Source organism: Anomaloglossus baeobatrachus, chromosome 11 (genome assembly GCF_048569485.1).
Source record: "Anomaloglossus baeobatrachus isolate aAnoBae1 chromosome 11, aAnoBae1.hap1, whole genome shotgun sequence".
NCBI lineage: Eukaryota > Metazoa > Chordata > Amphibia > Anura > Aromobatidae > Anomaloglossus > Anomaloglossus baeobatrachus.
Window position 1 is genome coordinate 102,319,663 of NC_134363.1, and position 26,812 is coordinate 102,346,474.

General features: G+C 42.2%; 1 protein-coding gene across 13 annotated transcripts in view; it reads right to left on the reverse strand.

The window, feature by feature from the left end:
- LOC142256901 (myosin-10-like) overlaps positions 1-26,812 on the reverse strand; it is a 304,675-nt gene that overhangs the window by 115,618 nt on the left and 162,245 nt on the right. For all 13 annotated transcript variants that reach the window (XM_075328868.1, XM_075328880.1, XM_075328877.1 and 10 more), the window contains exon 2: positions 1,822-2,189. In XM_075328868.1, coding sequence (XP_075184983.1) covers positions 1,822-2,169 — 348 coding nt within the window. In that variant the 5' untranslated portion in view covers positions 2,170-2,189. The remainder of the gene's footprint in view (positions 1-1,821; positions 2,190-26,812) is intronic.

Below are 26,812 nucleotides of genomic sequence, written 5' to 3' on the forward strand. Positions count from 1 at the left end.
AGAATGCAGCCCAGGAGCTGCAGAGGGGGTATCTTTTAGGTTTCAAGCTAAATTTTTGATGACAGGTTCCCTTTAATAAGTGGGATTTCTTACCTTATAAATGGGGTTGGGACCATCAGTTGTGTTGTACAGATGTCTGGTGGAAACACAGCTGATAGTCCTACTGAATAGACTGATAGAATTTGTATTATGGCAAGAAAAAAGCAGCTAAGTAAAGAAAAATGAGTGGCCATCATTACTTTAAGAAATGAAGGGCAGTCAGTCCGAAAAATTGGGAAAATTTTGAAAGTGTCCCCAAGTGCAGTGGCAAAAACCATGAAACTCTACAAAGAACCTTGCTCACATGAGGACCACCCCAGGAAAGGAAGACGAAGAGACACCTCTGCTGTGGAGGATAAGTTTATCCGAGTCACCAGCCTCAGAAATCGCAGGTAAACAGCAGCTCAGATTAGAGACCAGGTCAATGCCACACAGAGTTCTTGCAGCAGACACATCTATAGAACAACTGTTAAGAGGAGACTTTGTGCAGCAGGCCTTCATGGTAAAATAGCTACTAGGAAACCACTGCTAAGGACAGGCAACAAGCAGAAGAGACTTGTTTGGGCTAAAGAATACAAGGAATGGATATTAGACCAGTGAAAATCTGTGTTTTGGTCTGATGAGTCCAAATTTCAGATCTTTGGATCCAACCACCATGTCTTTGTACGACGCAGAAAAGGTGAACGGATGGACTCTACATGCCTGCTTCTCACCGTGAAGCATGGAGGAGAAGGTGTGATGGTGCGGGGGTGCTTTGCTGGTGACACTGTTGGAGATTTATTCAAAATTGAAGGCATACTGAACCAGCATGGCTACCACAGCATCTTGCAGCGGCATGCAATTCCATCCGGTTTGCGTTTAGTTGGACCATCATTTATTTTTCCACAGGACAATGACCCCAAACACACCTCCAGGCTGTGTAAGGGCTATCTGACTAAGAAGGAGAGTGATGGGGTGCTACGTGAGATGACCTGGCCACCAAAGTCACCAGACCTGAACCCAATCGAGATTGTTTGGGGTGAACTGGACCGCAGAGTGAAGGCAAAAGGGCCAACAAGTGCTAAGCATTTCTGGGAACGCCTTCAAGACTGTTGAAAGACCATTTCCGGTGACTAGCTCTTGAAGCTCCTCAAGAGAATGCCAAGAGTGTGCAAAGCAGTAATCAAAGCAAAAGGAGACTACTTTGAAGAACCTAGAATATAAGACATATTATCAGTTGTTCCACACTTTTTTGTTAAGTATTTCATTCCACATGTGTTAATTCATAGTTCTGATGCCTTCAATGTGAATCTACAATTTTCAGAGTCATGAAAATAAAGAAAACTCTTTGAATGAGAAGGTATGTCCAAACTTTTGGTCTGTACTGCATATTCTGTGCAGCTTGAAATATATTGGCTACCTCTGCATTTTACACACACATAACGAAAACTTACAAACAGAAATATGCGAGTTCATTTGCAGGACCCTGGTTTAGCAGACATGTCCGTACTCTATGGCCACTGGAGAGGAGCCCTGCAAACAACCTCTTACCTGCCATTATTCACAGCTCCTCTTTTGATTAGCCGACCTGGTATGACACCATGGCTGCGTGACACACAAACGCAGTTGCGGCAGGCCAGCTAATCAAAAGAAGATACATGGATGCCAGGAGGTGGTTCGGAGGGGTCCTATCCTGCAGCCGCAGATTACCAATCTGTCCTCTGGACCAAAGTCCTGCAATAGATTTGCTCATCTCTTCAAACAACGTTAAATAACATGACTCTTAATGTAAGCATTACTCACGTAGATGAGTCCGGAGTAGTAGCGATCCTTCAGATTGTGCAGGACAGATGCCTCGTTCAGACAAGTTAATTCGGCCATGTCCTCCACCTTGGTAAACTTGGGTGGGTTCATCTTCTGGATGTCATCCTTGTTGATCACTACTTTCTTGCCATTTTCTGCTAGCTCCAGCACCACCTCATCGCCCCGCTCTTCTTTGATGCTGGCGGCTTCGAATCCATGCTTTTCCGAGGGTACCCAAACCTGCTTCTTCGCTGTCCAGTCAGCCTGTGTGGCAGTGATGCTCATAGGGTTCCGGTCCACAAAAAGGTAGCGTTCAGCATCATCTCTATATGAATTTCGAGATGACATCTTGGAAGCTGATCAGGGTCCTAGAAGAAAGAGATAATAATCAATCTATGCAGAATACGGTACTGACGAGCATTTGTTTCTGCCTGGCTATCGTAAGGTCTCCCTTACAAATATTTTATGCCGGCCTGTCTTAAGAATCTGAGGATTTTCTCCTATGACATGATGTTACAGCACAGTCAGGAAGGCAATAAAGTAAACAGCACTTGGGTGTCTGCCAGACGTACTACATGAGTAAAGGAAGTGATAAAAACGGCCATGGAAAATGAATAGAAACTTCATGGAAAATCTAACTCAGTCTGTTGTATGCAGGCAAGTGCTCGTTCCCTCATGTAACAATGACCGATGTGTGTGAAGTTCAAGTAAACTCCAGTGGTTTCTCCGGCAAAACGATATAAAGCTAAGCTGGCATTACGTGATGGAAAACGCAGGTCACATCCTAAGGGTGCCCACACACCGTGGCACCAAGTATGGCAATGTAAGGAAAAACCTTCTATAATAAGAAGACTTTCCATTAAGGATTGGTTTGCTCCAGTGTGTTTCATTACTGTACACGTTTCATAAGTTAGGCGCCTTTGTGACCAGCCCCGGAGACATAAGCCTCTTCGAGGTTTCCTCAATTAATCTGTAGTATAATTAGCTTAGAAGGATCATACCATACCGCTCGCTAAGAAAACCTTTCATCTCCATGTTACTGGTCAAGTCACATTTTAATAGTTCAAAGTTATTTGTTTTTTTAAGTTGGGAGTCAGTGTGACATTATATTATGTTCACTTATATAGCGCCACCATATCCCACAGCACTCCACACACATCATCACTGTTCCCACTGGGGCGCACCAGCTATCTTACCTCTCACTATATCCTTGGAGTGTCGGAGGAAACCCACTCAAACACAGGGAGAACAAAGTCCTTACAGATATACTTGGTGGGATCTCAAAATAGGACCCCAGCAATGCAAGACTGCAGTGCTAACCACTGAGCCACCATGCTGCCCTATGTGCAATACCAAAAGCTATCATATATATTGCATATTACATGTCTATCTTACTGTTTCTCATCTCATAATACAATATATAAACATTCAAACCACCTCCTTTACGCTCTTTAATCCATTCAAGACGCAGCCAAATTTCATTTTTGCATTTTCGTTTATTTATTTTTCTGTCCCCAGAATTCTGACACTTTTTTTGGGAATTGTTGTTATGGTTTACATTTTCTGGTATAAAATTATCTCACAGTATGATTCTCCTCATCAGTATGATTACAGTGATACCAAAAATGTCCAGGTTTTTTTTTTATTATTTTAGTGGTGAAAAAAATCTGAAATTTTCTAAAAATTGAGCAATTGTGTGGCCATTTTCCAAGACCCGGTATATTTTCATTTTTCACTGGATGGAACCGTGTGATGGTTTATTTTTGCAGGTTGAGACATTTTTATTGATTCCATGTTGGGATAGCTATGACCCTTCGATCGCTTGTTATACAATTTTGTGGAATTGCAGTGGCCAAAAAACGTAATTGTGGTGTTCTTCATTTTTTTTGTTTAAAGCGTTTAGGAATTGTGCTAATTATTTTTATATTTTGATAGACTTTTCTGAATGAGGCGATACCACATGTGTATTTTTTTTATCATTATTTTTAATGGGGCAAAAGGGGGGTGATTTGAACTTTTATGCTTTTAATTTTTTTCATATTTTTTAAAACTTTTTGTTTACTTTCCACAGTTTTTAATAAAACCCTTAGGGGACTTGAAGCTGCGATTGTCTGATCACTTGTGCTATATAAAGCAATACCGCAGCCTTGCTGCATCTATGGAAAATCACAGTTCTTTGAAGCCCAAACACAAGCAGGTTTCAAGGGAGCGCTGCTATGACAAGCACAGTGGTCATTACAACCCATAAGTGACCCGCAGTCACGCCATAGGCACACCAACGGGCGCTTAAAATGGAGTACACCCATGCCAGAGAGTGTTAAATCCCACTATTCCTCTTTTTGTTGCTATTTTTATATTTAGTGTAGCGACTTAGGAAGCATGAGGTTCCCATGATGAGGGTTGTAGACTTCCGTTTTATGGCCATATTACTAACTAAAACCTCATATTTTTTTGTACAGGATACATCCAGGCCCCTTTCTGTTAGGCCTTGCATATAAGGCTATGTGCCCGCGGGAGCTTGCTTCTGCGGATTTTGTCGCGGAAAAGATCATTACACACAAAACACAGCTCCGTGCATGGAAAAATGAAAAATCCAACAGCAACAATAGAGATCCTGAATATAACCTGAATACACCTCCCAGTGTTTACAAAGTTTTTTTCTAGAAAGTCTTAGACCTCGCTTTACAAAAGCTTATATGCCAGAATTCTGGGGTTAAAAGCTATAAAAAAGTCATAACATTTTATGACTCGTGGTAATCTCACGCTATTATAGCCCAGCTTCAACAAATTGGGCAAAGCTGGGGCAAGGGAGTGGCAACACCTGATAATCAAATTCATGATGTGTCCTTACGACACAAATCTTACTCTAGTCTGCGACTTGAATAAGATTTGTGGCAAGGTGCACACGGAGGCGCACACCACTGTCAGATGTAACAATCAAAGTCAAAATCAACCATTCAATGAGCATGAATTAGAATAAGAAGCCAAATCAGAAACTCCATTTGTAGACATGTGCTTTGGAGTGTTGACCCCCCCCACTCAGTGCAAAGCAGGAAATCTGTTTTGGCTGGATGAGAGGCTTTTGACTGGGGGTCTAAAGGGAAAAGTTTCTCCTTCTGGAAAGTGACATGCCAGTGTAAGGAGTCTTGTGGGCCATGCAATGCTCTTCAGGAAAATTAAATATCTAAATAGCCTCTTTAGAAGAAAAGAGTATTTAAACTCTGGTGCCATCTATTGGATGTAACAATCCTAAAAGTCAATATCGACCCTTTTATGAGCCTTGCCATATGAATTAGGATACAAAGCCAAACCAGAAACTTTATTTTCAGACATGTATTTTAGTCTCTTAACACTTATAATACTTACAAACCAGCCTTAATTTTTTGTGTTCAAAAGATCCCACTTACATTCCAGGTTAAGTTATTACTACTTATATATTTCACTGCCAAAAATTCCAATAAATTCTGACTTCATTGGTAAAAGCGCCATTTGTGTGGGAGCTGTTTGTATAAATTACAGTCAGGTTATTATTACTGCTATGGTACAATTCTCTGTAGAATAGATGGTAAATGTTATGAGCAGATATAAATATAAAGCTGGAATTATACTTCAGCAGTAAGGTATGAATGCTGTTAAAAAATAGAAGCGCGGAGGGGGCGTTAGAGAAGCGAAGAGACTGCACAATCAGGAGGAGCTGATAGCAAATGATCTATATTTCTTAAAGCCTTAAATATGCTGTCTACCACTGGACAACCCCGGCTGCATCATTTTGTGGCCCACAAAGTACTTCTCTATTATTAAGCACTGTTTTGGGTACTTATAAATTGCTGTGAAATTTATAGAATTTTTTTAGACTGAAAGCTAAACAAAACATTTTTTCTTTATATTTTTTTTTACTGTTCATGTTTCACAACAAATAACCAGTTCAATGAACACTCCAAGTTATTACAGTTGTGTAGATATCTAATATGTTTTTTGTTCTATTATTTGTATGTAATACTAAACTTTAATGTGTACGTCTAGCAATACTCTTTAACTTGTCTATGGCCCATATGGGATACATACAGGGGACACATTGCCCAACAGTGCACCTGCAGCCATTGTTTGTGCTTAGACAACTATCATATGATTGCCAGTTCCTACAGAAGCTTTGGCATTGAGGGTGAAATAGGAGACAGAAGCAGTAATAAACCACTTCTGTCTTCTCCCCAGGGTCCCCACCTGATAACGGACTAGACCTGCTAGATTGCAAAAGCATGAGCTTCAGGCCCTGTGCGCACTGGAAAATGGAATTTTCTCAAGAAAATTCTGCAGGTATTCAAAGATTACCGCACCCGCAATAAAAAAACGCGGCAAACCGCACCCGAAAACCGCATGCGGTTTGCTGCGGTTTTACAGCGGTATTGTTCGTGGTATTGCCACGTGTGGGTTGGTATGTGCTTGCATTCAATGCAATAAAGCACATTGAAAAAAAAAAGAAAAAAAAAAGTCATTTCATTCTGAGATAGAGAAATAGACAGAAGAATACTGTAGATAGAAGAATAGATAGACAGACAGAGGGATAGATAGAAGGATAGATATATAGAGGGATAGATAGATTCCCTGTGAGCACACGCTGCAGTTCTCACGGTCGGCAGTGAGTTCACATTACCGGCCGTGGGAAATGCCCTGTGGTTACCTCTGCTGTCTCGCTGCGAGGCTGTATTCAGCAGTGTCTGTGTCAGTCGCGGCTGGATGCAAGCCTCGCAGGACGCCTGAGCTGTGGATTACGCCGGAGCTTTGTTTCGGGAGGGGTTAATAAAAGGGTGAACGAGGCTTTTTTGTGTTTTATTTAAAATAAAGGATTTTTCGGTGTGTGTGTTTTTTCACTTTACTTACGGGTTGATCATGTCAGGTGTCACATAGACGCTGCCATGATCAAGCCTGGAGTTAATGGCAGTGATCCGCCGCCATTAACTCCTTACATTACCTTGATTGCCACTGCATCACGTCGACAAGAAGAGCTGGGGACACTCCGGTACTGCCGCATAATGCATGCGACAGTCCCGGGGCAGCTGTGGCTGATATTCTCGGCTGCGGGAGGTGGGAGGGAGGCGGGGGACATTAACCTTGCCCCTCGCCCTCCCCAGCCTGAGAATACCGGGCCGCCGCTGTGTGCTTACTTTGGCTGGACGGTAAATATACAGCGGAGCCCACGTGTTTTGTTTTCTATATTTCCGTTTGATTTCTATGCGTGTTCTATGTGTCTGTGTTCTATGTCTGTGATGTCTGTGTGTGTGTGTGATGTGTGTGTGTTTACTTTCTGCTCCGCTTCCTCTTCCTGTCAATGACATCACTTCCCTGCAAAACCGCAGGCAAGCGATGTACATTACCGCAGGTAAACCGTGAAATACCGCAGGGAATAACGCAGGAAAACGCAGTGAACCGCACAGAATTTGCTGCCTGCGTTATTCCCTGCGGGATTTCATGATTACATTACAGTCAATGGAGTGAAATCCCGCAGCGACGTGCGGAAAAGAATTGACATGCAATTGTTTTTGCTGCGGGAATCCCACAGCAAAACATGCAGCTGTCAAAATCCGCCTAGTGCGCACAGGATTTTTTTTCTCATAGGTTTTGCTGGTGATTCACTGCAGAGATGTTATGAACATTTTCTGTAGCGAAACATGCAGCAAAACCGCAGAAAATCCGCGGCAAAATCCAGTAAGTGCGCACAGGGCCTTAGCAGTACATTATAGTGTGAGATTAAATCCCAGGACTAATTGCTGTAAAATCATGGAGAAGGGTCTTTATCGGGTCAAATCTGCTAAATTAGATGATGTATACCCCTCTACATGATCTTAGTAAATTGCTGATGCCATTAAGATCAGTAATAAGCCGTAGACCACTTGATTTGATAATTCTGCATCTAAACTTTCTTGTTTTGATAGAACTAATTAACGCATGGCAGAGGTGGACATTACATTTTCAGTAAAAGATCTCCTGGATTAGGGCTATCAAGAACACCTCTAGAGCTTGCAGATAAAAACTATCAAGTATTTATGGCAGTTTGGAAGGCAGAATCCTTCAGGAAGGTTCCCTTTAATGACTTACTACAGATATCTGCAGATTCTGTCATTGTTCCCAAGTATTTTAGTTGTTGGCCATCTTCAATGCCAAATGCAGAAGTCCATTAGACATGGTCCATGTGTGGATAGCAATGTCTGGACTGAACGCAGGTCTCCTGATCCAAGCTTAGGCCCTTATATATGGATATAGCCATGGCTGGTCCACACATTGTGGTCTGTACTTATACTGTGTTTCACAGACGTCTGAATTTGGCCTAAAATGTGTATGTCAATCCACGGGCTTTTACAAGAAGTGCAAACTGTCCACTACTAGACTGGCTGCATGTCTGGCACATCTATCACCCACACATTGCCCAACAGTAACCTGCCGCCATAGTCTGTGTTCACACCACTATCAGGTAGTGTAACAGATTATAGTGTCCTGTAATTCACATTCCTGAACCCGATCCAGGTGATAAAGGGTGCTGCACGTCTGAGCAATGCAGGATTAAACATTACACAATATGGTGCCATTACATTTGCTTTCGATATTGCTGATAACAGTTCACAATTAGTTTCAATTACATCATAAATAGAGAGAATATTCATCAGTAACATGTTTATCACTGGCAACAATCAGCATGGCTAAAGCCTGCTTTACACGTTTCAATTTCGCATACGATATCGTATGCGGTTTGCAACGCCCCAATCGTATGTGCGGCACGTTCAATTTGTTGAACGTGCTGCACATATGATTAACCCCCGTCACACGTACTTACCTTCCATACGACCTCGATGTGGGCGGTGGAGTGGTTGGGACGTTCGGCGTCACATCGACGTCACGTGGCAGCCGGCCAATAGAAGCGGAGGGGCGGAGCTGAGCGGGACGTAAACATCCCGCCCACCTCCTTCCTTCCGCATAGCCGGCGAGAGCCGCAGGACGTAGGTAAGATCTGTTCATCGTTCCCGGGGTGTCACACACTGCAATGTGCGCTACCCCGGGTACGATGAACAATCTGATGTACAATTCATGAGGAATGTACGACGTGCGTGCGATGAACGTCTTACCGTTCAATCGCAATCGCACGTAGCTGTCACACACTGCAATGTAACTTACAAAGTGTCGGCGGGGTCACGTCGTAAGTGACGCACATCCGGCATTGTAAGATACATTGCAGCGTGTAAAGCAGGCTTTATATAGAGTAGTAGACAATCAGGAGGTAGGAGTGGGGATGTCAGCCCCAGTGATCATATATCACTCAGCAGTATATTACACTGGTGTTTGGGTGTGGGCGGTGGGAAGGTCACTCACACTCCATCACACATTCTTCCTCCTGACCAGAAGCCATTTATTGTAAGGCTATATTCACATGCAATGTTTTTTTCTGCTGCTTTTAAATGCAAATTAAAAGCTTCTTTTTAGTACAAGCTAAAGTAACAAGGTCACTTATTAATCCACCATAGACTCCATATGTATGCCCTGTCAGATAAATAATATAAAGGATTAAAGTAGCTTGGTGGTAAAGTGAAACCCGGAGACCTACCTGCTGTCACAGAGCCAAGAGGTATGCCAGACCTGTCCCATTAGGACATAATAATAAAAAGCAGCTTAAAATAAAACTATATGGCATGTTTATTTACCCATCAATTACCTTATACCTACACCGTCAATTACCCCTATATTTCTCATTAATGTCCTTATGGGGTTAAGGTATTATCATGAGAACTAATTGTCTTGGTAATTTTTTCATATAGATGTAAATTAGTAGTCGGCTACAGATATTATCTCAGACTAGAATGAAATATATCCAACATATAATCCGTGATACAAATTAGTCAAAAAATATATCTATCTGGACATATATAATTGCACAAGTCCTTCCATTAACTAGCTAGTGAAAAAAGTGACCTAGTATGCTTATAGCCCAAGTCTCTGCCATTTAAATGGTGGAAGAAGAGCATCATAGTCATAAGTTAGTTTTTACCCATATTGAGAGAAGTTATGAATGGGGTTAGTCTGCCTGTTCCCCAATGCGCATTTCGTTTTAGCTGATTCCTCTGGCGGCTAATAATAACTGGTTATAATCCCCCTTAAATAGTGTACTCAACACACAAGCACCTGTCGCGGTGGGATGCCGCCGTATGCACGCTGCTATGCACATCCATCCCAAGCTTGCCGCTACTCACTGAGACTAGAGCATGCACAGTGGCCTAGAATCAGTCAGCCAGAGTTAAATTTGTAAAGGGAAGTAATAGGCTTATCTAAAGAAATGTTTTTAAAGCACACTTTAAAATGTGGGTGTTAGATATTAATTGGATCGTTCAGGTAGTGCATTCAAGAAAACTGGTGCAGCATGAGAAAAGTCATAGAGATGGACGTGGGAGGGTCTAATTACAGAGGATTTTAGTCTTCGACCAATTACAGAATGGAGAGCACAGGTAGGGGGATAGACAAAGATGAGAGAGAAGAAGTATGGCGATGTAGAACTGTGGAGCGTAAGTGGGTGAGAGAGATGAAGTGTATATTGTACTCTATAGCGGACAAATAACCAGTCAATGACTGCTACGAGGTGGAGGCCTAGGTGTAGTGGCTGGACAGAAATACAATCCTATCTGCCGAATTCAGGATTATAGAGAGGAGAGTTTAATAAGAGAGGGACCAATCACTAGAGAATAACAGTAGTCCAGACATGGATAAATATCTCCCGGATCCGTGCTTTCCTTAACCAAGAATCAGCAAAAACATTAGTGCATGCCCTCATCATCTCCCGCCTTGACTACTGCAACCTCCTGCTCTCTGGCCTCCCTTCCAACACTCTTGCACCCCTCCAATCTATCCTAAACTCTGCGGCCCGCCTAATCCACCTCTCCCCTCGCTACTCTCAACCTCGCCACTCTGCCAATCCCTTCACTGGCTTCCCATCACCCAACGATTCCAGTTCAAAACATTAACCATGACATACAAAGCCATGCACAACCTGTCTCCTCCTTACATCTGTGACCTAGTCTCCCGGTACGTACCTGCACGCAACCTCAGATCCTCACAAGATCTCCTTCTCTACTCCTCTCTTATCTCCTCTTCCCACAATCGCGTACAAGATTTCTCCCGTGCATCCGCCATACTCTGGAATGCTCTACCTCAGCACATCAGACTCTCACCTACTGTGGAAAGCTTCAAGAGGAACCTCAAGACCCACCTCTTCCAACAAGCCTACAACCTACAATAGCCCTCAGTCCAGTACACCACTGCGCAACCAGCTCTCTCCTCACCTCCTGTACCATCACCCATTCCCTGTAGACTGTGAGCCCTCGCGGGCAGGGTCCTCTCTCCTTCTATACCAGTCTGTTTTGTACTGTTAATGATTGTTGTACGTATACCCTCTTTCACTTGAAAAGCGCCATGGAATAAATAATAATAATAATAACAGTGCAGTAAGAGTTTACGCAGCTTCTAACGTGAGACAAGGTCAGATTATGGAGGGGTTTTTTAGATTAAGGTAACATGAGCGTGTGAGCGATTGAATATAGGGACTTTATGTGTGAAATATGACTCCAAGACAGCGAGTGTGCTGCTTGGGAATGCTGAGAATTAGTCAGGAAATTTAATGAAATTTAAAAGTACTTTACCGGCAAATAAGAGACTCTGACTGTATCTTTTGTATTAAAGCGTCTAATGAGTGTGTACAAAAGACATTGTGAAGGGAGGAGGAGCAGGGGAGCTGTGACCTCATCAGTTATGATTGGTGGATCCAATGTAATCAGATTTGTATCAAGGTGGGTGTTCCTTGTCATTGTAATCCTGCCTCCAATGATAAGGAAACTGCTGTAAACTGTTCCTGAAGAAACAGGAAGTATAAAAATAGCCCATAGTAAATATGGAAAGATTTTATTTTTTAAGTTTTTTCTTTTTTTTTTAATAAAGATTGTGATATAAAAAAAAATTACCAAAATTGTTGACATGTATTTTAAAACACAATATCCTGAGTTAAATAGTAATTTTCTGATGAAATGTACCCTTTAAAGCACCACTCCAGCCATTTGGTGTCTTCTTAAAGTTGGAGTGGTGTTTTAAGTTTTGTCACCAGGGCTCAATGCATTCCTATGAGAGCCTGAACGAGGCCAGAACAAGGCTCTCATAGAGTTGTATTGAGTTGTGACCTCCCTGTGCTCCATGAAAAATTTGAGCTGTCGTAAGGTCAGAAATCACTGAGACCGATGGGAGCGACACTAGAAACAGATGAAGACGGCGGAGGGTGAGTATAAGATAGGGGCAGGGGACTTACATTCATGTTCACATCCCCCTAGATTGAATACAGATATACATTTTTAATACAGGTATTATAGAGGAGTAAAATACTTATTAATTTATTTCAGCCAACATTGAATTTGGTTTTTAGAGATAATGCATGTCACCCAATGGTGAATACTGCATATTGAAAAAATAAGAGAGTGTGGGAATGAATGAGGTGTGAACAAACACAAACTAAAGTTTAAAAAGCAAATGATTGCAGTGCAAAACATATAGATAGGTGTCTGAGACAGAGCGTTCATGCACATGTGTAGAGTCATGTCCTCTGCACAAAGGAATGCAAATATTCACCTTGCGTGCGCTCATTATGGAGCCTGCTTTGCAGGGAGAGGCAGATCAGCATACTTTGCAAGCTTACTTTTCTTAAAGGGAACCTGTCATCTGATTTATGCTGCCAGAACCACGGGCAGCATGAATAAGAGATGATCTGCACTACTGCGGCAGTGTTTCACAGAAGACATACCGTGAAGAGCCAACCTGCGACTATGGGGCTCAGCTGACTAGTCTGAGACCGGTCCCATCGCTCCTCCCCGACTGACAGGTCTCTCCAGGCCTGTGAGAGCCACAGTACAAGGCTGACTCTTCAAGGTATGTTTTCTCCAAAACACTGCAGCATTTCAAATGTCAGACCCATACTGCCTTTACCTGGGGACGCATGAATCAGATGACAGGTTCCCTTTATCATTTAAAAGATAGGGACTCCAAGCAAGGTTCTTACTAGGTGACCAGTGTAAATGTGCAGTGATGGCTTCATCTATTGATGGCCTAAAAATTATCCTTTTTTGGCATTAGTTAAGACATCAAACGTTACGACCCCTCTGCACAATGTGAGTTACACATTTTCAGGAAGGGTATAAATATTATTTGTACTCATAAGGCAGAATTATACTACAGCATGTAAGCGCCATGACGGGACGCCTGCGCTGGACACCCTTTACATTTATACCCCGTGGTACAGATCTATACGGGTTTTTCCAGCATTTTTGTTATCAATTCATTAGTAACATCTAAAGGTCTTAAAAATAAGTTTGCCTCAGAAATGATCACAACTGAATCTTGAAAGACTGATAACATACGCTCCTAGGAACCCCAGTGATCAGCCGAAATCTACAGGACTATTCTGTAACTACCTCCAGGTATTAATAGCCCCTGTTGTGGCACTGCAACGTTCCCATAAAAAAAAAGTTGCAGTTTACTTTTCAGAAAATGTGACCATTCTGGAAAAGGAAAGCTCGCAGAACTAGTTCACAATGGTCGCAGCTTCAGCCCCTAATTACCTGAATGGGGATTATTCTTCATTTATTCTTGTCCCTATAAAGCCTAAGGCGATATTTTTGGATCCATAATACTATATTATTGTACACAATGACTTAGAGTAATCACAGCTCTCTATAAATACCTAATCATGTATTAAATAATATAATCTAGCAGATTTTTATAATATAATAATAGAATACAATTACAACAAAGATGTATTTCTAGGTTATATTCTAACAGGTGGCCAGAAGGAGCGACTTTGATACTTTAGATAATGCACCGGCTGAAACTGCTGGCCCTCATAAATGTGTCGCTCTATTGCTAAAGTCCACAAGGTCCTCCTGATTAGCATTTATGGTGGCTGTCACAGCGATGCTCTCTGTTTATGGACCGATACTGAGCGGCCTCACTACACCGAGACTGGCAGGAATATTACAACATGGCTGGGCTGATGGAAACAGAGTCTTTGCTTCAGATGTAAAGGAAAGACGGGATAACTTTTCAAATGTTTAGAACTGACTTTTGGACTTAAAACGACATAATATTATTTATATACTGTATATTTTGATCATTGATTTCCTATTTAATGACAGGTCATCGATATGAGATCAGGAGAACTCCCCATCAGCAGATGTAAGATGTACTACTAAACACAGCGGCCCGTACATTGCTGTCAGATTCTGCCGTTTAGCTTCCATTCATATTCATGGACTAAACCTTTGGTACCAAGATAATGATATTTAGGCTTTCCATCTTCAGGGCCAAAGATTTCTTAGCCCAAGTCCTTGATGCAGTGATGGCACACCACGACCCACAACCGGGCACATGCCCCACAAACACAGCCATTCCCTTCTCTGGCTAAGTATTCTCCTGTATTCCTATACATGAAATAAGTGGAGAGGATGTTTAGCAGACATGATACACAGTATATAACAATTTATAAAGGTTGGTGAGTCTGATTGTATACTTTAAACCACAGTAAAAAGGCACAAAGTCAGGGACTTTGTAAAATTATAGTAACTAATTATACTAAATAGGTGATAATCATTTTTATATGCAAACTGAAACACAGTCATTAACTGAAACAGAAACTGGTGCGTAGGAGGTGTAGACCTGTGAGGACCTGCGAAACCCTGCCACAAAGGTGAGGTTGAGGAAGACAGCTTCATTCCACAAGTCATACATCATGGCAAGGCTGAGCACAGTAACAAGACACAGGGTAGTTATACTGCATCAGCAAAGTCTCTTCCAGGCAAAGATGTCAAAGCATCCTTTTCAGATGTGCTCCACAAGCTCTTGAAGAAGCTATGAGAAATGTGCAACAATAAAGACAGTAGGCACAAGTGGTTGGCAAGGGAATTAGTGCAGTAGATGAATGACACATCATGCTTATTTCCCTTCAAAATCTGAAGCTGTCCAGCATGGGTGGCTCGGTGGCTCAGTGGTTAGCACTACTGTCTTGCACTGATGGGGTCTTGGATTCAAATTCCACCAAAGACAATACCTGCAAGGAGTTTGTATGTTCTCCCCGCGTTTACTCTGGTTTGCTCCCACAACATACAGAGGGGGAATTTAGATTGTGAGCCCCAATGGGGACAATGATAATAATGTCTGTAAAGTGCGCTACATAAACAATGCATAATAGATAAATAATAAAATAACAGTGTCCTCGCCACAGACCTGGCAGCAACCAGCTACACCCATCTATTGTTCGGAAACATCTGGTTGGAAGTGGACTTTATGGAAGAATCGTGGCCAAAAACTTTGTCATAGAAACAGGGCCAAAAAGGTTTTACTATACATAGGAGCTGGAGAGCAGAAAAATGGCAGCAGGTACATTGGACTGATGAGCCAAAATGTGAAATATTTGGCTGTAGCAGAAGGCAGTTTGTTTGCGTGGTATGATAATGAGTGCCTGCAGAGCACGGTAGAGGGGCCTTGTAAGTTTGCGGCTGCATTTCAGCAAATAGAATTGGGAATTTGGACAGGTGTCCTCATTGCTGAAAAACACAAGCAGGTACTAATCCATTATGTAATGTATTCTGCAGGATAACAGCCCTAAATACACAGCCAATGTCATGAAGAGCTATCATCAGCGTAAAGAAGGACAAGGAGTCTTGGAGGTGATGATATGGGCCCCACAGAGCCCCAATCTCACATCATCCAGTCCATCTGGGACTAATCCAGCCCATCTGGGACTACATGAGCAGACAAGATTTGCACTAGCCTACATCCACACAAGATTTGTGGTTAGATCTTCAAGATGTTTATAACAACCTCCTTGCAGAGTTTTTTCTAAACCTGTGTACAAGTGTATAAAGAATATTTGATGTTGTTTTGAAGGCAAATTCCCACCAAATATTGATTTGATTTAGCGTTCTCTAGAATTCAATCACTTAGCATTTTGTTAATTGATAAAAATAAACTAAAACTTTAATGTTTGAATGTATTCTTGCACAGTAATGTATATATCAGTCTCATAAAATCATTAGATGTTAAAGGGAGGTTTTACATGTGTGTGAACCGAATTTCGCAATCAAGTTCACAATAAAAAGGTTGTAGAAAGCATCACAGCGTCTGTGTGCGCTCCACAGGTCACATTTCATACACCGATTATTTAGCATATTGTTTAAGAATATGTGGTCTAGTATAGTACAGAATCAACAGGCAGTAAAAGAATCAACAGTCAAGATGCAAGTAGGCATAAGAGATTAATGACAGAAATACATGTACATGGGTCACACAAAATGATAGACTCGTGAGTGAGAGCATAATTAGGGCAGGTAAGCAGAGGGTAGGCATGGAAGCGATGAGGACATGGGTGAGGGGATAAGTAAGGGCCAGAGAAGACAATGCCTGTTGGTGTGGTGGAGAATCATATGACATATTCCAGTACACCGCAACAACCTGTTTTGGATTGTTGTGAACACTCCTGTGTTGGTGTCACTGTCTTGTTGTTTTCGGCTAAGTTCACATTTCCGTTGTTTTGCATTAGTCACATGCGTTGCTTGACGCATGTGACTGATGCGCTGTACAACGAATGACAAAGAACAGAATTTTCTTTGTTGGACTCCGTTGTGTGTGGGGGCGGAGCGCGAGGGGGCGGAGTTCGGGGTGGGTGGAGCTGAGTGAGGCCGTGGCACTTAGGACGTCAGTGCCGCGGGGACTGCAGGGCTGGGGACAGATGTGTGTGTGTGTGAGTGTGTGTGTGTGTGTGTGTGTGAGTGTGTGAGTACATACTGAGTGCGGGAGGAGGCGGAGCCGAGCGGGGAAGTGTCGGGTTCCGTGCACAGCCAGGGTAAATATCGGGTATAAGCAAAGCACTTTTTGCTTGGTTACCCAATATTTATCTTGGATACCAGCGTACACCGCTTAGCGCTGGCTCCCTGCACACGTAACCACTGTAAATATCGGGTAACTAAACAAAGCGCATTGCTTGGTTACCCGATGTGTATCCTGGTTACGGGGGCAGGGAGCCAGAGAGAGCATGCGCAGCAAAATCCTACCGATCGCGCTGCTCAAAAAACGTTACAGGCTGCGTTGCTCCCACCCGGCGGTCAGTTAAAAAACGACTGACCGCGACGCAGTGGATGCAACGCAGCATCATCAGTCGCAATCTGCCACTAATAGAAGTCTATGGGGAAAAACAGGATTCCTGCAAAATATTTTGCAGGATACCGTAATTCTTCAAGGCAATGGATTGTGACTGATGCAAAACAACGGAAATCTGAACTCAGCCTTCCAGTGGCCAGCCTTCCCAAAAGGAAGGGAGATCACTGATCGAGCTGCCGGTAGTTTCTTGCAATCACTTTTTCAATCGTGTATTTCCACAAGAAACATGCAAGTGAAGCATGAAATAAAATGCACCATAATCTGGAGGAAGAGACACACTTCAGTAGCCATTATATAGTAGTGTCTGTCAGGATTTGGGTATTGAGCAGTTGCTGCTGATGTCTTTAGTACCAGAGGTGTGATGGGGGTTACTATTAATGTTTGTAAAATAATACAAGAGAACAATGGGCAGCACCTTCATTCCAGGGGTGGAAAGACGTCTAGTGATAACACGCAATGTCATACCATTCCTGACAGATGAAATAAGTAAGATGATAACACATTGTAATGTGATAGACTGTTATAGAATGTGTAGTATATTCACAAGAGCATATAACACCTCCAAGGTCCAATCAGATAGCCCTAGGACCAATGTAATACTATGGGGCAGTGACAACCAGAATTTTTTACTCATGCCGATTAGACAAGAGAAAAAAAATTGTAGCATACTACGAGTGGCAGCGTGTCTCAGAAGGTGGGCACCCATACAAGTCTATGGGCGTGTGAAACATCGGACTGCACTCGGGTGTCATCCAAGTTCAGTATGATTTATGCTGACACAGACAATAAAGAGGGAGAGATTAAGCTCTTCTCCACACCTGTGATACAGTATGTGTGAGAGGACTGGATCAGAGTAAATGACACTCGGCTCATGTCACAATACATGCGACTATCTCACATGTGAGAACATACAGTCGTGTGACTCCAGGGCTTTTACTAAGGTATCTTGTTACATCTGACAATTATTAACATAGGGGAAATATTATTTATTTTCTCACACTGTATAATCGATTTGTATTCCACAATAAGTAATCATTGCTATACTCTGATTGCTATTCTTTCTGCATTGCACATACACGATTAGTTCGGCAGAAACAGTGAAATAACCTGGTGACAGACAGCTCCGGGGATGGCTTATCTCACTTAAGGACAAAAAGATTGGGCAAATACACATTTACTATGCCTCACCCTTCACTTCCCAGACATCTGCTTTGGGTCTCAGCTGACAATCATCTAATGGGTGATAGCTCTCTCTGCGCATCTCGCCATGCTACACTGTCTCTTAGGCCGGCGTCACACGTGCGATTGTAAAATCGGTGCGATTCTTATGAGTAGGATGAGCGCTGTCCGAGTGTTGATCCGTGTGCAATTGCAATGCGAGTCTGTGATTTTCTCATGATTGTAGTCCGTGAGCAATCCGTATTTAATCCGTATGTGATCCGTTTTTCCTCAGCAGCTATTAGTCATTACAGTCATGTACAGGAGCATTTACAGTGTTCTCTGCTACATGACAGAATTGTATTTAGAAAACCGGATGTCACTAGGATGGTCTGTGTGCCGTCCGTGTGACATCTGTTTTTTTCTCGCACCCATAGACTTGAAATGGAGAGACTCGCCTGAGAAACTCTAGAAATAGCAGCATAATGTAGAGCTATAGACCCTGATTCCAGCGATGTGTCACTTACTGAGCTGTTTGCTGTCATTTTGATTAAATCAATGTTTTCTCTGCTTCAGATCTAAAAATTATACAGAGCTCATGAATATGCTGGACTACCTGCAGCACACAAAGTAGTGCTGTAATGATAATCTACTGCTAATAAAACAGTGATTTTATCAAAACTGTGCTAAGCAGCCCAGTAAATGACACATTGCTGTAATCAGGATCTCTGCCCCCACATTATGCTGTGCTCAGATTAGGTGGCAAAAACCTGGTGACAGATTCATTTTAACCCCCATTCAGATCTCTGGGAGTTGTGGGAACTGAATAGCAAAGCCCACTTGGCAGTTTTGGGAGCCCTGACCGCCTGTGGCTATATATTCCTGTTTTAGCCATGAATGACTGAGATAAACCTTTTATAAATGACATACCAGATAGGAACATATACAGTATATCTAGTGGAAAGATCTTGGGTTTGGACCTCACAGCCGAATACTGGCATGAGTAGAGTGGCTGAGTCTTCACGCAGCCTGTGATTTAACACACCATTTGCATTTGAATGGGACCTTTTTTGTGTCTCCAAATGTGGTGAATGTAAAACAAAGGAGTACAGTATTTTCATGGCAACAGTATTCATTCCTCACCAGCAATGTATTTATCTCCTGGAGAATAAAGTGCAGATCAGTACAAAAATCCCAACTATTTATTCCCACTACTAATTTTATTAATTATATAAAAGCCAAAATGCACAAAATGAGTTTTTATTATACCGAATGGAATATGTTATGAAGAGTCCATTGTCCATAAAAATAATAAGAACACGTCTACAAAAGCTTGGTGGAACAAAGAATGATACAGAGCTGGAGGGTCAGGCTGGCATACGGGCCGGCCACTGCAGCCTCACAATCCAGCCCACGGAGCAATGGCCGGCTGCCAGGCTGGGTGCTGTACCGCAGCTGAGCCAGACAATCCTGGGACACACATACTATGCTGGCTTATACACGAGATGTGCCGGGCCAGCAAACGCTCAACATTGGTGTCATGGAAGGAAAGCATGTCCCTCATAGATCTAAGACAATGAGCTGAGAAACACCTGCTACATAAATGTCTGCAGGCCGCATATTCTTTTCCATTTTTACATAGATGTAGAATTTTTAATGTGTTCATCATATCTGCTGCAACCATTCAAATAAAGGGTTTTACAGAAAACTATCTGTATTATGTATATTATGTATCGTTCCTTAAGTCACTGACAGCAAGGAGAGATCTTGAGACTGAAAAGGAATAAAAGCAGGACTTATGAACAGCTGAATAACTACATAAAGCTTCACAATACTATATATAATCATGCACATAGCTGTGCACATTCAGAGCCACATATAACATTTGTACAGAATATTGAATCCTACAATAACAGAAAAATTGTCATGAACCATCTGCTCACTTTTACTTTCCTCACTTGTCCTGATGACTATGGGGATAGCAGAAAACTGGGGCTCCTTAGCTGACCCTCAGGCTAGGGGGCCCCATGCTATCCCTAGTCTCAGGGATACACCGAAAGGTGGGGATGCCGGAGTATCGTTCCTGGCCCTGCTCCTGAGCAGCCTTGATCTGATTTCCCCTACCCCTTCCCCAGGGGGGACTAGGACAGGAGTGAGACTAAAGCCAGAAAAATAGACAGGGGAAGCCAAAACTCTGTCACACGACATGTGTTCACAGAGGCATAAGACAATAAAAGATAAGGAGGAAGACAAGAGCAGGGAGAAAACAAGACAATGGGTAAACTCCACAACCACTCCAGGAAAAAAGCAACACTTTCCAGATAGCCTGGGACCCAAAAACACACAGACGAGCACAGTAAAACCTATAGCTGGCAAAGGTAGAAGATTTCATCCAGCTTAAATATGAGAGGAGCAGAGTGATTGGGCTCCTCAAAACATGTGATCAAAGGAGCCTAACAAGCAGGCTAGCAGAGGAGGCTAACTCTTGCTAGCCTGACTATGACTGAGCACACAGCAGGTCAATGCCCGAGTCTGCCTGTGTTGATCAGAGACACCAGAGAAACCATCAGTGTCAGAATCTGCAATGTGAACAGGGCCTGATGCCGCCATGACAGTCAGTAAAGTTTGTGCAAAACTTTGTGTGACTTCACCTTGTCTGGTCTCCTCCTTCTCAACTCTCTCCCTAATAATACTGCATACCCCACTATCTAAGAGGACAGAACTCTCTCTCTCTTTTCTATAGAACTTGTAAGAGCTGCTTCAAAGCAGTTTCAGTGCCCCTGTAATCCCCCGAAGCTGCGGAAGCAACGCTACCTTTTGGTTTCAGCACTGGAGAGCGCACAGTCTTGGCCAGTGCTGCAGCCATGCAGTGGTCTGACCTGTCAATCATTCAAAATACCACCGCCCTCAGACCGGCAAATAGAAGCCAGAAGGTTGGGGAGCAGTATGAAATCAATCATGAGACAACACCTTAAATATCTTCAGACTCAAAAATTCTTTTAAATCCGGACAATGTAAAATCATTTACTACTGACAGTAGTAATGCTACGAACAGCTGTAAAAGAACATGGGTGTGTGGCCTGAAATGACTAGTTCTTCACATCAATTTTATGGTACCTGCTATTAAATATTAAAATCATTTTAGAAACCCGAGTATTACAACTTTTTGAGTAAGGCTAAGTTCACACTTCTGTTGTTTTGCATCATCAGTCACATCCGTTGCTTGACGCATGTGACTGATGCGTTGTACAATGGATGACTAAGAACAGAAATCATTGTCGGACTCCGTTGTGTGCTGGGGCGGAGTTCGGGGGCGGAGCTGAGGACGTCAGTGCCGCGGTCTGCATGGCTGGGGACAGGTGAGTGAGTGAGATTGTGTGTGTGTGTGTCTACATGCATGTGAACATGCGGCGTGCGGGAGGGGGCGGAACGCGAGGGGGCGGAGCCGCGCGGGGCCATGGAGCTGAGGACTTCAGTGCCGCGGGGACTGCAGGGCTGGGGACAAGTGAGTGTGTGTGTGAGTGTGTGTGTGTGTGAGTGTGTGTGTGTGAGTGTGTGTACACATGCGGAGTGTGGGAGGGGGCGGAGCCGAGTGGTGAAGTGTTGGCCTCCTTGCACACTGTATCCAGGGTAAATATCGGGTATAAGCAAAGCACTTTTTGCTTGGTTACCCGATATTTATCTTGGATACCAGCTTAGCGCGGGCTCCCTGCACCCGTAACCACTGTAAATATCGGGTAACTAAACAAAGTGTATTGCTTGGTTACCCGATGTTTATCCTAGTTACGGGGGCAGGGAGCCAGAGAGAGCATGCGCAGCAAAATCCTACGGATCGCACTGCTCAAAAACCGTTACAGGCTGCGTTGCTCCCGCCCGGCGGTCAGTTAAAAAACGACTGACCGCGACGCAGCGGATGCAACGCAGCATCATCAGTCGCAATCCGTCACTAATAGAAGTCTATGGGGAAAAACAGGATTCCTGCAAAATATTTTGCAGGATACCGTAATTCCTCAAGGCAACGGATTGTGACTGATGCAAAACAACGGAAGTGTGAACTTATCCTAAGTCAGAAAGAAGATAAATCACGATAAAGGAAAGTCAGAATCAGACAGTCCGAGTTGTCACCATCCACTGGTGGTCACTTGTCCAGAGCCTGAGCAGTCTTGGTAGCTCTTTTACCATAATCCCTGTAAATTCTAGCATCAGGCACAGAAATAAGGCTTTTATGTATGAAATCAATATTCTACATAGATGGACCCATAATATTGTTTTTGCAAAGCTTGCATTAACATTACAGGCAACTGACACAGCAGACCTGTAGACTAAGCTATTATTCATAACTCAGACTGTTACAACCTTTCATTAAAGGGTTAAAAAACAGGAAACAGTATATTGTACCAATTATTTCTTTTTTATTTTACAAAAGTCTTAAACATTTATTTATTCAACACCCATTAAAAACACCAAAAGAAAATCACTCAAAGAACACATAATGGAGGAATTTTGACCATTAACTTATTGAAAGGACAGGTGAGGGGATACACTGCTCAAAATTATTACATTTATAAAATATATTAAAATGTATAAATCGAGCAACACCCCGACACCCTCCCCAATAATTAAATATATTGCACTAATGGAACCAATACATATGAGAAACCTCTGTATTACACTTTATTAAATACCAAACTAGTCAATTAATTTATAAATTCTATTCCCACTTTTCAATAAATACTCTGAAAAAATGGAAGATGAAATAAATACATAAGAATTATAAAGTAGAAAAATATAAAATAGGAATAAATCAAGAAAATTTTTACAATAATATATAAGGGGAATAAATATTCAAAATATCAATAGACAAAAATTGGCTACTATAAATATATGGGGAGGTCGGCTATTTAATAATTGTGGTAAAAAAACATTCCAACGATTTGAGTGCAAATCCTATAGATGTAAAATAGGCAACAAAAATGTACCTATTGAAACTAAAGATATACCCAAGTTGCACCCAATTCTGACATAAACCGGCTACCTACAACTAAAGGCTCAAATCTCTCAGCACATACAGTGCCTACAAGTAGTCTTCAACCCCCTGCAGATTTAGCAGGTTTGATAAGATGCAAATAAGTTAGAGCCTGCAAACTTCAAACAAGAGCAGGATTTATTAACAAATGCATAAATCTTACAAACCAACAAGTTATGTTGCTCAGTTAAATTTTAATAAATTTTCAACATAAAAGTGTTATTATTCAACCCCTAGGTTTAATATTTTGTGGAATAACCCATGTTTGCAATTACAGCTAATAATCGTCTTTTATAAGGCCTGATCAGGCCGGCACAGGTCTCTGGAGTTATCTTGGCCCACTCCTCCATGCAGATCTTCTCCAAGTTATCTAGGTTCTTTGGGTGTCTCATGTGGACTTTAATCTTCAGCTCCTTCCACAAGTTTTCAATTGGGTTAGGGTCAGGAGACTGACTAGGCCACTGCAACACCTTGATTTTTTCCCTCTTGAACCAGGCCTTGGTTTTCTTGGCTGTGTGCTTTGGGTCGTTGTCTTGTTGGAAGATGAAATGACGACCCATCTTAAGATCCTTGATGGAGGAGCGCAGGTTCTTGGCCAAAATCTCCAGGTAGGCCGTGCTATCCATCTTCCCATGGATGCGGACCAGATGGCCAGCCCCTTGGCTGAGAAACAGCCCCACAGCATGATTCTGCCACCACCATGCTTGACTGTAGGGATGGTATTCTTGAGGTCATATGCAGTGCCATCCAGTCTCCAAACGTCACGCGTGTGGTTGGCACCAAAGATCTCGATCTTGGTCTCATCAGACCAGAGAATCTTGAACCAGTCTGTCACAGAGTCCTCCAAGTGATCATGAGCAAACTGTAGACGAGCCTTGACATGACGCTTTGAAAGTAAAGGTACCTTACGGGCTCGTCTGGAACGGAGACCATTGCGGTGGAGTACGTTACTTATGGTATTGACTGAAACCAATGTCCCCATTGCCATGAGATCTTCCCGGAGCTCCTTCCTTGTTGTCCTTGGGTTAGCCTTGACTCTTCGGACAAGCCTGGCCTCGGCACGGGTGGAAACTTTCAAAGTCTGTCCAGGCCGTGGAAGGCTAACAGTAGTTCCATAAGCCTTCCACTTCCGGATGATGCTCCCAACAGTGGAGACAGGTAGGGCCAACTCATTGGAAAGGGTTTTGTACCCCTTGCCAGCCTTGTGACCCTCCACGATCTTGTCTCTGATGGCCTTGGAATGCTCCTTTGTCTTTCCCATGTTGACCAAGTATGAGTGCTGTTCACAAGTTTGGGGAGGGTCTTAATTAGTCTGAAAAGGCTGGAAAAAGAGATAATTAATCCAAACATGTGAAGCTCATTGTTCTTTGTGCCTGAAATACTTCTTAATACTTTAGGGGAACCAAACAGAATTCTTCTGGTTTGAGGGGTTGAATAATAAATGACCCTCTGAATAAACTTTTCACAATTTAATAAAAAAATAAAAAAAGAAATAACATTCTTTTTTGCTGCAGTGCATTTCACACTTCCAGGCTGATCTACAGTCCAAATGTCACAATGCCAAGTTAATTCCGAATGTGTAAACCTGCTAAATCTGCAGGGGGTTGAATACTACTTGTAGGCACTGTAAATCAATCCTTGCAATACTTACATAATAAAGAGTAAAAAAAAAACACCAAACACCTCGACGCACGTTTCAAGAAAACTTTTTCATCAGCCTCCTTATGTCAGAATGGGGTGCAACTTGGGTATATCTTTAGTTTCAATAGGTACATTCTTGTTGCCTATTTTACATCTATAGGATTTGCACTCAAATCGTTGGAATGTTTTTTTACCACAATTATTATATATATTAACTAGCCGACCTCCCCATATATATATATAGTAGCCAATTTTTGTCTATTGATATTTTGAATAATTATTCCCCATATATTATTGTAAAAATATTCTTAATTTATTCCTATTTATATTTTTCTACTTTATGATTAATTATTTATATATTTATTTCATCTTACATTTTTTCAGAGTATTTATTGAAAAGTGGGAATAGAATTTATAAATTAATTGACTAGTTGGGTATTTAATAAAGTTATACAGAGGTTTCTCATATGTATTGGTTCCATTAGTGCAATATATTTAATTATTGGGGAGGGTGTCGGGGTGTTGCTCAATTTATACATTTTAATATATTTTATAAATCTAATAATTTTGAGCAGTGTATCCCCTCACCTGTCCTATCAATAAGTTAATAGTCAAAATTCCTCCATTATGTATTCTTTTCGAGTGATTTTCTTTTGGTGTTTTTAATGGGTGTTAAATAAATAAATGTTTAAGACTTTTGTAAAATAAAAAAGAAATAATTGGTACAATATACTCTGTTTCCTGTTTGTTTTTTACTATATAATCTCTTGAGTTAAGATACCACAAATATTATGGTGGGGAAATAAAGGAATTTTTCTCAATATGTATCTTTCATTAAAGGGGTATTCCCATCTTCAAGATCCTATCCAATTATGTAATAATAATAATATTAGCAAATACCTCCAATTAGATATGTAATATAGTTCTCCTAAGTCACTATGTCGCTTACTTCATGTGCAGGGCATTGCAGGACTGTAACCAAGGATACCACCTAACTGTGACTATTTGCGTGGTCATAACCATGGATACCTAAGGTCCTGCAATACCCTGCACATGAGGTAAGCAACACAGTGAATCATGAGAACTATACTACATTTCTAATTGGAGGTATTTGCTAATATTATTATTATTACACCTACTACATATTGGGATGGGATCTTGGAGATGGGAATAGCACTTTAAGTTTCCCTATAACAAATAGAGGAAGAAAATCACCTACAAGTGCGATTATGAGAAGCATCAGCTCCACCAGAGTAGGACATTTCTGCTATTTCTTCTACCTAGTTACTAATGGGAGGCCTCTCCACGTCTACCGAGCATCCAACACACGGCAAATTCTGCGCATCAGTCTAATCTGTGTCTGAACACAGGCAGATTACAATGATGGGTGGGTGTGAGGCCAGACAAGACAAAGGTGTGCCTGTAACAGAGCAAATTGGTTTGGCATATGGGAGGAGGGCATATATTTCCTCCATGCCGGTTTTATTTAATTACTGGTTACACTGCTGGAATATCCAATGTACTAATTACACAACACTAAAGGCCCCGTCACACTAAGCAACATCGCTAGCAACATCGCTGCTAACGAACAACTTTTGTGATGTTGCTAGCGATGTTGCTGTGTGTGACATCCAGCAACAACCTGGCCCCTGCTGTGAGGTCGTTGGTTGTTGCTGAATGTCCTGGGCCATTTTTTAGTTGTTGCTGTCCCGCTGTGAAGCACAGATCGCTGTGTGTGACAGCGAGAGAGCAACAACTAAATGTGCAGGCAGCAGGAGCCGGCTTCTGCAGAGGCTGGTAACCAATGTAAACATCGGGTAACCAAGAAGCCCTGTCCTTGGTTACCCGATATTTACCTTTGATACCAGACTCAGCCGCTCTCACTGCCTGTGCTGCCGGCTCCTGCTCTGTGCACATGTAGCTAGCTGCAGGACACATCGG